We start from the raw sequence: 15,000 nt of genomic DNA on the forward strand, positions 1-15,000 counted from the left end.
ATATAGAGTAAATATATGCAGTATGTTTATCACGTGTCTTCATTTAACGGGTGAGTTTTATTATACTACTATCAAGTTACACAGTGGAGTAATTTAGATAAAAACCAAGGGACAAATCACATTGCATTAAGTCCTTATCTATTTGACATAGGAAACATGACCGAAACGTTGGTATGACCATTTCTCAGGTCAATTTACAATTCCCAAGTATATCGAGGCTTGAATTTCAATAATTGGACAACCCCAAGCAAGATTTGAAAGTACTTCCATTTACTGCAAGCGGTGTTGCGTTACAGGCAGCCGTTGAGAATTTAAACGCGTTATAAGACTTTGTATGGGACATAAAATACCGTCGATTATGAAGCCTAAAAAATGCTCAATTTACCGTTCATTAAATAAAATGAATAAAACTGACTCACCTCTGCTGTATTCTTGTGCGTTTTGGTGCTTATTTTACCGTTTCGGGAATTCCGTGTTTTCACTTTTCTAAGCCGAAGTGAAGGCTGCACACTAAGATTTCGACCGTAGTCAGCTCATGCAGAGGCGGTTTGCGCCTCGAAAATCCATCCCAGGCGCGATTTTTTCAAGCAAAGCTTAAGCCCCATCATTTGCGAACCTCGGTGAATGTTTCGTCGTCAAACATCCCCACGCACTTGGCTGGAAATGAGCATTTTCTGCTTCCGATTCCACGATAGCTGATGAAAATAACAGCCGGTGATCATGTGAATGGTCACGGAGCTTGTGTCCGAGGTTAAATTAACTCCACCAGATGAGGTACAGTCATTTCATGTACAACACTTACCCCCTTCCCCACAGCGTCACTCGTAACCATGGAGCTGTTCGAGAAGCCGCTGTGGGGATGGGGTAAGTGTTGTACATGAAATTACTGTACCTCATCTGAGCTGACTACGGTCGAAATCTTAGTGTGCAGCCTTCACTTCGTCTTAGTACATTGAAAACACGGAATTCCCGAAACGGTACAATAAGCACCACAACGCACAAGAATACAGCAGAGGTGAGTCAGTTTTATTCATTTTATTGAATGAACGGTAAATTGAGCGTTTTTTAGGCTGTATAATCGACGGTATTTTATGTCCCATACAAAGTCTTATAACGCGTTTAAATTCTCAAAGGCTGCCTGTAACGCAACACCGCTTTGCACTCATAATTATTACACACTCTCCAATGACGCGAACTTGGGCTGCCTATGGTTTAAATAGGCAACAATAATTCTTTAAAATTAGGCAATTTTAAATTGAAATCGGCCATCTTTGTTTTTGTGTTTGTGTACGCCTGGAAATCAAGCTTAACCCATGTACCGTGGCTTTCTACGAGACCTCTGTGACAACTTCCATCGAATGGCGAGAGTTAATCTTTTCAGTAGTATCTATAAAGCTAACAAAACTTAACTACATTTCAAGTTAAGATTATTTTACTGACTGGAAAAGCGCCTTCATGTAACAGTGAAAGTCGTCTATGTGGTGCACGTGTTTGATTCAGTTTTTTCGCTCCAATATAATAATATTTTGGACTGGCTGACTGATATTTCGGTATGAAGCGAATGTCACCAAGACCAATATTCACATACCCGAAGTTCCCGCTTAAAGTCCTCCTTGGCAAAATGACACATTCGAACAGACAACATAGCAGTCAGGTTTTCAGGTTTGAGAAATCCATCCACGTTTTATTTCGCTGGCCAGCTTTTCTTTCCATTTTCATTTTTCATCGGAAGCTTCGGTTTTTCTCAAGTCTACTCTAATTTGCTGGAAAAATCGGAGTCATCACTACATAGAGGTCGGGGTCTAAGAAATTGTGAATAAGGAATGGATTTCTTGACATGTGATGGGGATGTGACGATGAATGCAAGAAATAACTGCGAGAATCTGTAGGTTTGCAGTGCACACTGGTACATAGCACGTTGTCACTAATAGATACTTTGATATCTTGGAAAGCCAATGAAGTTTCCGAAATTTCCCAGGTACATTTAAGAGACGGATGAAGAGAATTGACGGAGGTTATAAATTGATCGAGTTCTTCTCTGCTGGATGAAATAGTGCCGATGCAGTCGTCGATGTAGCAGCCGTAGAGTTCAGGTTTGGGGCCATTGTACTGATTAAAAAAATGGTGTTCAACATATCTTACAAAAAGATTGGCATAGCTAGGTCACATTCTTGTGTCCATCGCTACACCTTTCATTTGTTTGTAATAGGTGCCGGCGAAAGAAAAACTGTTAAGCGTAAAAACTAGTTCGGCAAGGCGGAGTAGCGTTTCCAAGCTTGCTTCTTTGACAATGCGCATGCGTTGATCGAGAAGTGTTTAAGTGCTTGAAGACCTTCGCTATTGGGAATGACTGTGGATAGAGATGTAATGTTCATGGTGAAAATAAGTCTGTCTAGTTTCATCGCCCTCAAAAGCGTACTTGAGCAGGTCAAAACACACCCCAAAAGCGGTAGTGAAAAAGCCTTGCTATGTGTATTGAGCAACACCTGAAGGTTTCGTCGGCTTATTCTAAACGCTTCCCCGTGTGAAACCGAACAAATGCGTTTGCTGAAGCATCAAAGACAGCTGTCGCATAAGTAAGAAATTGAAAAAGAAAAGAAGATACGCAAGTCGAATATTTCTATGTCGCATGTTCAAGGTTTTCTTCTTGTGGCTGATTTTTGCCGCCCAGATTGATTGATCAGAGGATCTGCAAGTATTTAGTGGCTTGAGTTCCTGTCACATTTATGGCCTACATGGCCTACTGCCTATTGAACTACAACACCGTTTATTGTAGTTTATCTTACATTAAAATTTTTTGGAGCAGAAAGATCACACAACATTGAGAAAGTGATCGGGGAACGAAGAACTTGGTAAGGTCGAACACGTTTGTTGACCGTTGCTACGTCATAACACATCATATCCAAGATGGCGCTCTCCAAGTCACGAAAGAGGCAACTTCAAAGTGCTCACATCTTAATAGGGAACTGGAAAAAACGGCACTTATTTTCGAATTCCTGAGGAAAAGTTCTAGTAATTTAGAGAAACATTTGTAAGAGCTTACTTTCCCTTTAAGTTTGTATGCAACAACAACAGCAGCAACATGCGCTGCAACGTGAAAGCTCAGTTAAAGGGTCAGATCAATGGGCCATCAGTCGGGCTCGGTAACGGGTGGCGAGAAGTACTTTTCGAGGATCTAATTTTTAAATTTCGGTGTGTATTTAGCTGGTACTTGAGAAGCATACAGCTGATGGCTTTTGCAAAATATAACGCATTTGAGAGGCCAAACGAACCTAGGAAAGGGATTTAAGTACTACACCGTAATAATTATGCAATTCAACTTCCTTCTTACGTTAGGATGTTCTCCCATCTCTGAAATTCTATACTTGAAAAATGATTCAACACGTCCCCGAGTTCCCACATCGCCATCCTACTTTTCAACACAGCTGGCGGCGGAAGACGACTCATTAAGAAATTGTATCAGGCGTACTTTTCTTTAGGGAGGATGCAAAATTTACGCCTTATCCCAGGTTATCATCAGCAGAGTCCATGTTAGAAGTGATGTTAATTATATTCCATATTTTTCCCTTATCATTACCAGTGTATTGATCGCCAGCATATATATCCCGATTTGCATGTACACATATAGGATCCCTAGGTGATCTAATTAACACACTACATCCTCGCTGAAGTTATTCATTGGTGTTACATATTCGTCAACATCTATAACAATAATAAATGACTCGCGCAAAAGGTGTAAACAATAATTATAATTTGAAGTGTTTTTTTGTTGCCTTCTCGTATTATACCTGTTTCGCAATGATCAGATGTGAAGCCAATAGGACATACGCAACAATATCCTTTGTCTGTGTATCCTGATTGGCAAACACCTCCGTTTTGACAATGGTTTGTCTCACAAGCGCTCTGGAAACAAAAAAAAAGGTGAGGGAATTAGTCAAGAAGAAAATTATTTTGCCAGTTTTGTATTATTTTCCTATGAAAATTAAACTGCAACTATGTGTTACTGCTGTAAAGCTCAAACATATATTATATATTAGTTCATTTATTAAAAGAACACACAGATGCCGCGAATGGCCAGAAATTATTTGCGCGTTTTCATGATGCTCTCGTTAGGTCAAAACTTCTTTTTTTCCCATTTACGATGGCTGACGCTTTTCACTATCCCATTAAACTGCTTTGAAAACTAAAATGACGGTAAGGGTTCAGTAAATACCTGCAATTTCGCTAGGCACTTTTGTCCTACCACCTGTGGTTCGCAAGTGTGGTTGTCGTTTCTTATGTCTCTTAGGATGTTTGTTTACTATTTAACACAAAACAATTCCGCTTTGATCCAATTGGATCTCGAAATTTAACAGCAGTTTCTTGTCAAAGAAACTGGTCTTTGTAAAAATTAAAGATTAAATAATTTGCTAGTAACATATAGATTTAGCCAAGGCTAAAAGCGGAGCTCCCTGGTCATTTTTTTCTTACTGCCGGTAGGATTAGTAAAAATAAAAGGTTTTCAGATTCTCGGCGTTTTGGTGTTTCCGGTTACTGCATGTCATTTTCTTTGCTTTATTCTATATAAAAATTCATTGCCCAACTAATGAATTCCACGCTAAATTTTACCAGAAAAACCGATCTTGCATAAATCACGAAGCGATGAGTGTTTACCATTTATATAATTAGAAAAAATTTCCGGAAATTCCGGTTGGTTTGTAAATGGAACACGATTTTGGTTCGTTCTACTGGAAAATTTCCGGGAGCAGAGGGACGCCTGAGATGGTAGTCCTGTTTTCCCGTTGGAAACTTGCCGATGCAAATGTGTGTTCCATTTACAAGTTTTGAAAGGTTTTACCAGTTCCAGGCAATTTACGGCCATATTTTTAATTTTGGTGCGTAAATCTCAATCACCGGGCGGCGAACGGACCTGACTCAGAGTTAAATGGAACACGTTTTTCACCCGATCGAAATTTCCACCGTCGAAATGTCCGTATTTTTGGTAAATGGTAAACAGCCAAGTACACTCTCAGCGAGCGAATGGAAAAGGAAAAAATGCCATTTCGGAGTAAACGGTCATGATAGCCAGCAAATAGGAATCACGTCAGGAAACCGTCAGGAAACTTTGTCAGTTCAATGTCAAAATAGAGTTTTACTGATTATTATTATTTATTATTATTATATACTTTAATTCTCTGAAAACGAAATCATTCACAGTTTGAAACACGCCAGCTTGGTTTGGAACAAGAATCGGCAAAATACTGCAAAGCAACCAAGAAAGGACAAACTTCAAACAAGATCCGCTCCAACAAATGACCCTTAAGTACTTTAAACCTTTAGGTTCTGAAAACACAAGTTAGTGATATTTCTCCCTAATTTTACGAAAATTCATTGCGATTACGTGTTTATAATATATGGGCACATTTTTCTTCTTACTGTCGAGGCAGATCGAGAAACAGTTGGGCAAACGGATTAAAAAGCGCTTGTTCAATCGTATTTTAGAGAATAAAAATTCGAGTTTCATTTTTTGAAGTGAGGAAAACCCAATTAAATTACTAATCTTTTTAAAAATATGCATCCGTAAAAACAACAAACGGTTAGAGCCCAAGTAAAGAATTTGTGGAGTAACTTCTTTCACCAAGTTTGAGCTTTTACTGGTATTCTGTTTTGTCGTTGTTGTTTTCTTTCTCTCTCCTTTCGTTTCAGGCATCATGCAACCTTATCAGAGCTTCTAAAGATAAGCCAAAACTTGAAATACAGAGAAAAAAGCAACTCGAAAAAAATTGAAAATAAACATTCAGCTTTAAGTTTATATCCCTCCGATGCTTGACTTGAATAACTGCGTAGCCGCCAGTGTGGACCACAGATATGATATTTCAAACTGGATTGAAACCGTTTTCCACCTGAACACGAAATGCATTGACTGTTAAGACATATACTGTTCACGTAGTATGCCCGTGTAGTCGCGTCGAGCCACAGAAAGCCCGCGAAAATTGGAGCCTCGTTTATGTTTTGATGATATAACCTGGGTTGAACCTGCGATCCAATCGAAAACCAGTACCTGGTTAGCAGTCAACTTAAGAATACAGCTGACCTCAATGGGCTCTAAACTTAAGCCCGGGATATGGTCACGTGATACTGGTCAGTGGATACCTTGATTTGACAGGTGAAAATTGACCATAACATGGATGTCCAATATCAAAGATGTATGCTGTAAACTAGCGTGATACTGGTCACATTGGCATACATGGACGTACGGACGTACGTAAAGACGTACGGACGTAGGGACGGTCGATGACGTCATAGCTATAGAACCAAAATTTATCGCATCGATGGGTTGCCATATTTTCTTAATTATTGTGCTCCCCGCGCGTGGAGCTCACCTGTAAAAAAAATCCATAAAACTTTTTGTTGTCCCTTCAAAATTTTGCGTAAGCATTGTTCCTAGTTTTTTCTTGGGACCATTGTAAGTCCCAAGAGCAAATAGAAACAATTAACTCGAGTAGATCTAAATCGTTATCCGGAACTAAAAGAGAGAATCTTTCATAAGCAACACAACGTTGCGACCATAGCTCACGGTCTTCTTCAGGCAACTGACAACTTGTCACGTGACAGAAGTGCCACGTGACAAGCAGCTACCAATCAGTCTCACTGAAACAATGCTTATGCAACATTTTGGGGGGACAAACAACGAGTATTATGATATTTTTGATATTGGCTAATTGTGCAAATAGAAGGCATAAAGAATTCTACTAGAGTTTATACTAAAGAATCTTAGTCTGAAAGAATCGCAAGCTTTGGGAGAAAATTAAGTCTCTCGACAATCCACTTCATCACCTCTTACCGCCAACTAGGGTAGAGTTTTACGAAATAGGGGTTATTCTTTCATTACACTAAGAAGAAGGACTGAACGTTTTAAGAGAAGGAGAATGAGAAGGAGAAGGAATGAGGAGGAGGAGATAAATTCGGACAGATACAGAAAGAAAAAAAGAAAAAAAAGAGAGAGAAGGAAATATTTTTGATAATTCTAAGTTTGGCTCTTACATGTGCTCCATGGTAGAGGAAACCATCTCTGTCCTCAAGCTCTGCACCATGATTTCGGTGTGTTGCGTTGTTCAAATCACATTGCTGTGTCCCACTTTCAAAATTAATACTGACACAATTGGGTTCTTTGTAACACATCCACCTACAGTGATGCTTATCCTGGACTTGTACAGTCTTTATGGTATGGTTTACAAGGCTTTTGTTAGCAACAAAAAAGAAATGTGGGAAGAGCAGTTGACGACACTCACCTGCAAAATGGAAAGTTTGATTTTCAATGTGTTTTTCATTTGCATTTTGCACATTCAGAAGCACAGTGTGTGGGAATATTGTGTAATGACTGCGAGTTAATTAATATCTTTTTTCCTTGTATATAATCAAGGAGTTTATGAAATAGCCTAAGCAAGTCTTTCCAGGCTTCATTGCGCATAATCCTGCTTACGTGTACACTGTTCAAGTCACCTGGAACTTTCGAGCGATTGCGGAAGTGCGAGTAAGCGAGAAAAATAATCAAAAGGAAAAAAAAAAATGGAAACTACTCGTATATATATAAAATAAAATATAAAAAAAAAAAAAAGAAGAAGAATAATGAAACACAGTTTTGTTGGAGATAAAAGGGCTTTTATTTCTGTCGGAAACTGGAAGAATTCATTTAATTACCTAGATGATTGACGATAATTTAACACCAACTAAGAATTGCGTGATTGTCTGATAATGTACTTTGCCCCGATCAGTTTTTCATGACTGAATTGTTGAGTTGAGTCGAGTGTTGTAGATTATAATGCAGAAGAATTAAATTGTGAGTATACAGGAAACGTTTCTCGTTGTGCGTTTTTGACAAAGTGGAACCTCCGACGAGACGTTGTTAAGCAACATGGAGACAAAAATTGCGGATTTGAACGGGAAAATAAAGACACTCAGCTTTCGAGTGAAAAAGACGGACGAGGTACTAAAGAAGGATGATCTAGAAGCTTCAGAAAGACACAGAACCTCGCCAGAGACTATGGTAACAGCACTGAACACGTTAGAGGAATCAATAGAGGAGAAGAAGTTCGTAAATGGCGAGGACGAAGAGTCATTTCAAGAATGGGCTAGCGGAATTGAAGAAGTTGTGAATCAAGCGGATGAATGTATGCGTGAATTGTGAATTGTGAATTGACACGCCAGATTGGGCAGATCGACCGCAATTTGAAGCACGCAACTGCTCTTTACGAGCACAAACGAGAAATCGAATTGGAGAAAGAGAAACTGAGACAGAAGCAAGAAGCTGTTGAGCGTGCACATGCAGAGGAGTTAGAATGTGAAAAGAAAAAAATGGAGTTGAAACAAGCTCAAACAGAACTTCAACTCCGCCACCGGAAATTACAGCAATGTCTAGCAACGTGGTAAAAATTCCGAAGCTAGTAATCACAAAGTTTGATCACACACGACAAGACTGGGTGCGGTTTTTGGGGACAGTTCGAAACACAAATTGACAAGTCCTCTACCCCTGAAGTTACTAAATTCTCATACTTGAAAGAATTGGTGGATTTGAAGGTGCGAAACCTTATCGATGGCCTTCCGTTTACCCCCGAAGGTTATAATAGGGGCTAAAAATCTACTCGCAAAACGATATGGAAAAACGAGCGAAGTTGTGGGAACCTACGTAAGGAATATACTGGAACTCCCTACTGTCAGAGAAAGGGATGTCAAGAAGATTCACGAATTTTACGAGATACAACTTTTCAATGTTGAGTCGCTGCAAACAATTCAGAGCATAAACAAACTGGACGCCGCTGTACGTTTCACATTTGACAAGCTAGATGTAATTAAGAACGAGCTGGCCATGAAAACTGGAGCGAATGGACATTTGTGCAATTTCTTGAGGCGCTTGAGAAATGGACAATTAACAATCCAGTTCAAGGAATGGAAAGTTTAAAGCCAAAGACTGTGACAACTGTCAATCGAAGAGAGAAATCGAGGGCGTTCTACGCAAAACGTGATGAAAGGAATTAATAAGGGAACATCCGAGGCTGTCTATTTTGCCAGAGTCCAGATCACAAAGCTGTTAACTGTGACAAGGTTGTGAGTGTTGAAGCGAGGAAAAAGGTTTTCCTAGAGAAACGTATGTGTTTTAATTGCTCAGGAATTGGGCACCGAGCAGGAGAGTGCAAAAGCAAGTCCACTTGTCAAGTATGTCACGCAAGGCATAATACATCATTGTGCGATAACACCCAATTTCAAGCTCAGACACGTGAGCCAGGGATGACAGCACATCACATCGGCAACTCGGCCGTAATTCATCCTGTCGTGGTAGTCACGATTAATGGATACAAATTTAGAGCCCTGTTGGACAGTGGAGCAAGTCATTCGTACGCCTCCGCTACTGCGATCGACTTGATTAATGCAAGTTTAAATTCGACCGGTTTAAGACAAATAGCGATGCTGACTGGCGTCACAACAAGAACTAAGCAAGTTTTTGGAGTGGGTATCAGTTCAGTTACTGGTGATTTTGAGCTCGAAGTGGACGTCACCAAAGTCAACAAGAGAGAGCTGCTGATTTTAGAAAACCCTCGTTACAACCAGCCGATAGAAGGGAACTCTCACCTCAAGGGAGTACGCATGGATGATGTCGACGACAAAGCTAAGGTGGCTGTAAATCTCATACTGGGTGCGAACGAATTTGCGAAAATTCGGACAGGAGAACGTTTGCGTGTGGGTCGTCGTCGTGGGGACCCAGTAGCGGAGTATACCCGTTTTAGGTGGACAGTCATGTCGCCTGGCGCAGACCAAGATTTATCACCTGCTTATTTGCCGGTGAATTCGAACTGTGACTTCGAGAGATTGTGTGCACTTGATGTTCTTGGCCTAGCAGATACGCCAGCCGGGGACCAGTTTGGTGTCTACGATAAGTTTAAAAAGCAATTGACGCGATTACCTGAAGGTTGGTACGAGACGAGCCTGCTTTGGAAAGGGAATTGTCCTTCCCTACCAAATAACCATGACGGAAGTATGCGACGACTAAATTCCCTCTTGCGGAAATTACGCCGAAAGAACATGTTGGACGACTATGATGACGTAATAAGAGAACAGTTGGCGGAAGGCGTAGTAGAACGGGCACCTGCCGAAGTCTCCGGGAGAGAGTTTTATTTGCCACATCGTGCGGTTGTTCGTGAGGGTGCGGAAACAACAAAGCTTCGAGTCCTGTATGATGCGTCTGCGCGAGCTCACTAAATGAGTGCCTACATGCCGGCCCGCTTCTGCAGAACAAGCTGTGGAGCGTTCTCACTCGTTGCCGCTTCCACCCTGTGTTGGTGACCAAGATGCCTTGCGCTTTCACTGGATCGTAGACAAGACTGCGAAGGAAGTGGAAACGCTACGATTCACCCGGGTTGTGTTTGGCCTTGGCCCATCGCCATTTCTTCTAAATGGGATGATCCAGCAACATCTTCAGAATTTAGAGACGAAATGCCCCGAAACCGTCAACGAAGTGCGGAAGAGCGTATATGACCGATGACCTTATTTCCAGAGGAAGTACTACAGACAAGGCTAAGCAGTTGAAACGAGAAGCTATCGAGATCTTTAATGAAGCCAAGTTCGAGCTACACAAGTGGCACTCTAATAAGGAGGGGCTAGAAACTGATTGTGAAAATTACGAGAGGTCTTTCGCCAAAGAACAGCTCAACAATGTGTCAAAGCCAAAAGGGATCAAAGTACTTGGTGTTAGTTGGGACAAGGTGCAGGCAGGAACCCATGACCCGGAGCCTACAGCTCCCATACTGGGCCTATGGAACGGCATTTTTACAGACCGATCTATTTTTAGACTATCTATACTGGAAAAAAACAAAAGCGGTTCCGGTTCGGTGACCCTATGACGTCTGCTTATGGTCATCAGGCTCCTGTGGGAGTCTCATTCGTCGGAAATTTAATCTAAAAATAAATCGGTCTGTGAAAACACCGTTACACGAACACAGTAGAGTTGTAGGCTCCGGGTCATGGGTTCCTGGTGCAAGACACCCTTCACGTTGACTTTCCAAGTCCACCAGCCGAACTGACGAAGCGAGAGATCCTTACCAACTTAGCAAAAGTGTACGATCCGCTGGGTTTAGCATCACCAGTTTTACTGGAGGGCAAACTGCTATACCGGAAAACCTGCGTACAGAAGAACGCGTGGGATAGTCCGTTACCGGAAGACTTAGTGGTACAGTGGACGAAGTGGAAACGGAACATCCCGGATGTCGTTACAGTACAACGCTGCGTTCCTCTTCACCAAGGAGAAATTCAAGAGATACAATTACACGCATTCGGCGACGGCAGCGGTCGAAGAGTATGTGCTGCAGTCTACCCAGTGGTGACTCAAGCATCGGGAGCATCACAAGGATAAATCACCGCAGAGGCTCGGCTTGCCACACAAGGGTTAACCATTCCCCGACTGGAAATCGTGTTAGGTCAAATGGCAGTCAATCTGGCCAACAACGTGCGACAAGCATTGGAGGGACTCCCACTAGCGGCTGATATCTACTGTTGGTTGGACCGTTCTGTCGCCCTTCACTGGATCAATGATCACGGAGACTACCGCCAATTCGTTGCGAATCGTGTGAGGAAGATTCGGCTTTCGTAAAGCCATGAGGATTGGTGCTTGGAGCTTGCGATTCTTGCGCAATTGTTGTCCTCCTTCCAACAAGATCCGTAGACCTCTGACAACGGCAGAGCTAGCTGAGCATGAGCTGTTTTGGATCAAGAGAACGCAGAAAGAGGGGATGAGAAATACAAATTTTATCGCTTTATCGCGGATCAAGAGCAGCTCAACCTACAACAAAACAAACATGGTGTGTTGGAATGCCGAGGTCGTGTACAGGGAGATTATCCCATCTACCTGCCAGATTCGGTCCTTTTTACAGCTAACCAGCATAACAGCTAACAGCATAACCACGTGACTACACTCCATGGAGGAGTTTCTTTGACGATGACGAAAGTGAGAGGAAAATTATGGGTACCCCGACTGCGGAAGTTAGTCAAGAAAACGGTGAAGAACTGCAGTGGCTGCAAACGCTTTCAAGCAGTAGCCTTGAAGAATCCACCCACCGCACTGCTGCCTAGCGAGCGAACAGAAGGAAGTACACCTTTCAATGTGATAGGTGTTGATTTCGCCGGTTCTGTGAAGTACCGCAGCAAGCGCAAAGAAGAACGTAAAGCGCACGTGATCTTGTATTCGTGTAGCCTTACTCGCGGAGTGTTCTTAGAGTTATTTCCAAGCTTGGAGACTACCGATTTCATCCAAAGTTTAAATCGCTTTATTGCCAGGAGAGGACGTCCATCGAAAGTCTATTCAGACAATGGGAAAACCTTTGTCGTCGCTGCCAAGTGGGTAAAGAAGGTGCGGAGAGATGAAAGATTCCATTCCTTCCTGAGTGAGCATTCCATCCATTGGCAGTTCAACCTCGCCGAGCGCCATGGTGGGGTGGACAGTATGAGCGTCTCATTGGATTGATGAAGTCCATGTTCTACAAAACAGTTGCCCAAGGTCTGCTTACTTGGGAAGAACTGAGTGAAGTCATCCTGGATATTGAAGTTGCGATGAACAACCGCCCGTTGTGTTACGTGGAAGACGACGTGCAACTTCCGACGTTAACACCGAATGTTTTCCTGATGAAACTCCAGTGTTCTGCCCGAGTTGCAGCCCTATCACATAGAAGAAAGAGATTTAAGGAAACGCGCCAAGTTCCTGATGAAAACGAAAGATGTGATGTAGCGTAGGTGGACGACCGAATACTTGAGCGCGCTGCGTGAGCGTCACCGGCTCAGTCGCGGAAAGAAAGGGAAAGAGAATTCTCTGGCTGTTGGAGACGTTGTTATCGTGAAGTCCCATGAACGAAAATGGAATTGCTGGCCACTGGGGATTGTGGAGCAACTGATTGCTGGAAGAGATGGAGTAATTCGTGGTGCTAAGTTACGGGTCGGTCGGTCACACGTCGAGCGTCCTGTGCAGCTGTTGTACCCGTTAGAGCTGTCCTGTGATGAAGACGACAATCATGAAACAGCTGTGACACTCAACCCTGACGCACCAATGTTCAGACCCAGGAGTGATGCTGCTGCAGCCGCGGAACTCCGAGTGAAAGATATCATTCAAGCAGAACTGAATTGAACGTTATTTTAGGCCGAAGAATTTATGGACAATTTTACTCGTTAAGAATTTCTCGTGAATCTTTGTTTGTTAAGACGTAGCAGTTACCTTCTTGAGCATATGTCTCGTTGCCTGCGCACGAGTCATATGGGGGAGTGTGTCGGAAACTGGAAGAATTCATTTAATTACCTTGATGATTGACGATAATTTAACACCAACTAAGAATTGCGTGATTGTCTGATAATGTACTTTGCCCCGATCAGTTTTTCCTGACTGAATTGTTGAGTTGAGTCGAGTGTTGTAGATCGTAACGCAGAAGAATTAAATTGTGAGTATACAGGAAACGTTTCTCGTTGTGCGTTTTCGACAATTTCATAAGTACCGAGATTCATCCACGAAAACCACTGTGAACACAATTCGTACTGATTCTAAATGTAGAAAGTCAGGAACACAAACGACAAAATTTCACTGTGAAGAAATATCGTTCGTCCAATCAGAAACGCGAACGACGAAATTTCACTAGTGATGAATGAACGTATCGAATGGAACGTCATCCGACTGCCGTTGCACAAAAACCGGTCGCTTTGAAAAATGGCCGAGAGAAGGTTCGCTTCTGAGTTGCTCAGTTGAAGAATTTATTTTAGAACAAGAAAACAGAAATGTCGCTCAAAAACTGAACGAGATGTATGATTGCTTGAACGACTTTTGAAAGCGAATGTCGACCGCAGGAAAATGGAAGTTATTCCAGCGTTGAACTGAATGAATACTGAATACATCAACCAATTTAATCTCCGTCCTCACTTAAGACGGCAATGAATACGAGCCGACTTTCCTTCGAAGTTTAGTGGCTAGCTTGGAACGACAAATGAAGAAAAAGGGTTATACCGCAAGCGTAAGAAACGACCTGGTATTTGAGAAAACCAGAGAGGTTCTTTAGTCCAAACAAAAACAGCTAAAGAAGCAAGGAAAGGGAAATCAACCCAAAGCGCCGGTAGCTTTGACAAGCGACGAACTAAAAACACTCTTCACTTGGACTACTTTGTAATATCTGAAACACAGTATGTGTTGTAACTTTTATTGAACAAGTTGTCGGTTGGGCGATTTTAAACCATTGTATATCGCTTTCATCGCACCACTCCATTTGTGCAAAGTAAAATTGTCTATCAAGCACTACCACGAAGAAAACTTCAGTACCTATGAAATACACACATTACAGCATGGAAAATGCTTTGTACGATTTTTATTCACTGGTTGTTTCGTATCAGAAAACTCACTCGTTCGCTGCGCTCACTCGTTCGTTTTCTGATACTATTCAACTCGTGATTAAAATCGTACGCGCACATTTTCCATGAAGTAAGCTCTACTTTTCGATCAACTGAACACATTTGATTGCAAACGTACCGTTGCTGAGTGGTGAAGGAAAAAACAGCGTTTGAAACAAAACAAAACAAGATAAAACCAAAAATAAAGTAAAACACCATCAGCTACTACCTTTTCCGACTATTTTTTTATTTCAAGGAAGGGCAGGGACCTCATCTAGAAAAAGGTCATGGCGGACAAAATAAAGATGTAAAATTGAAAGAGCTTCAGAGCGGTTGCTGATTAAAATAGGTTCGAATGAATGTTGACGGCACTTATTTGAAAGAACATGATATCTCAACTAAATCAACTTCGTGGTAGTTCCCCGCTATTAATAGTTGGTATTATAGAACATAATTGTTTTATTCGGTAGCAGCCAAAACGCGGGGCCGACGTCGGGGTCTCATTTTTTTCTTTTTTTTTTGGTTTCAATTTTTGTCGTTATTCTCCTGTAATGTTACGTTGGAATGTTCGGCATCTTTCCTTCATTTATGGTGGAAATAAGTAAAAAAATATGG

At 41.8% G+C, this 15,000-nt stretch overlaps 1 protein-coding gene across 2 annotated transcripts in view; it reads right to left on the reverse strand.

The window, feature by feature from the left end:
- Positions 1–15,000, reverse strand: part of LOC138003770 (uncharacterized) — a 58,154-nt gene that overhangs the window by 38,506 nt on the left and 4,648 nt on the right. Inside the window, exons 2-3 of one of the 2 annotated variants that reach the window (XM_068849993.1) lie at positions 7,024–7,271; positions 3,789–3,903 (exon numbers count right to left, since the gene is read on the reverse strand). In XM_068849993.1, coding sequence (XP_068706094.1) covers positions 3,789–3,903; positions 7,024–7,271 — 363 coding nt within the window. The remainder of the gene's footprint in view (positions 1–3,788; positions 3,904–7,023; positions 7,272–15,000) is intronic. The other variant, XM_068849994.1, reaches the window with a different exon arrangement.

The sequence above is a fragment of the Montipora foliosa genome, chromosome 5 (genome assembly GCF_036669935.1).
Source record: "Montipora foliosa isolate CH-2021 chromosome 5, ASM3666993v2, whole genome shotgun sequence".
Taxonomy (NCBI): domain Eukaryota; kingdom Metazoa; phylum Cnidaria; class Anthozoa; order Scleractinia; family Acroporidae; genus Montipora; species Montipora foliosa.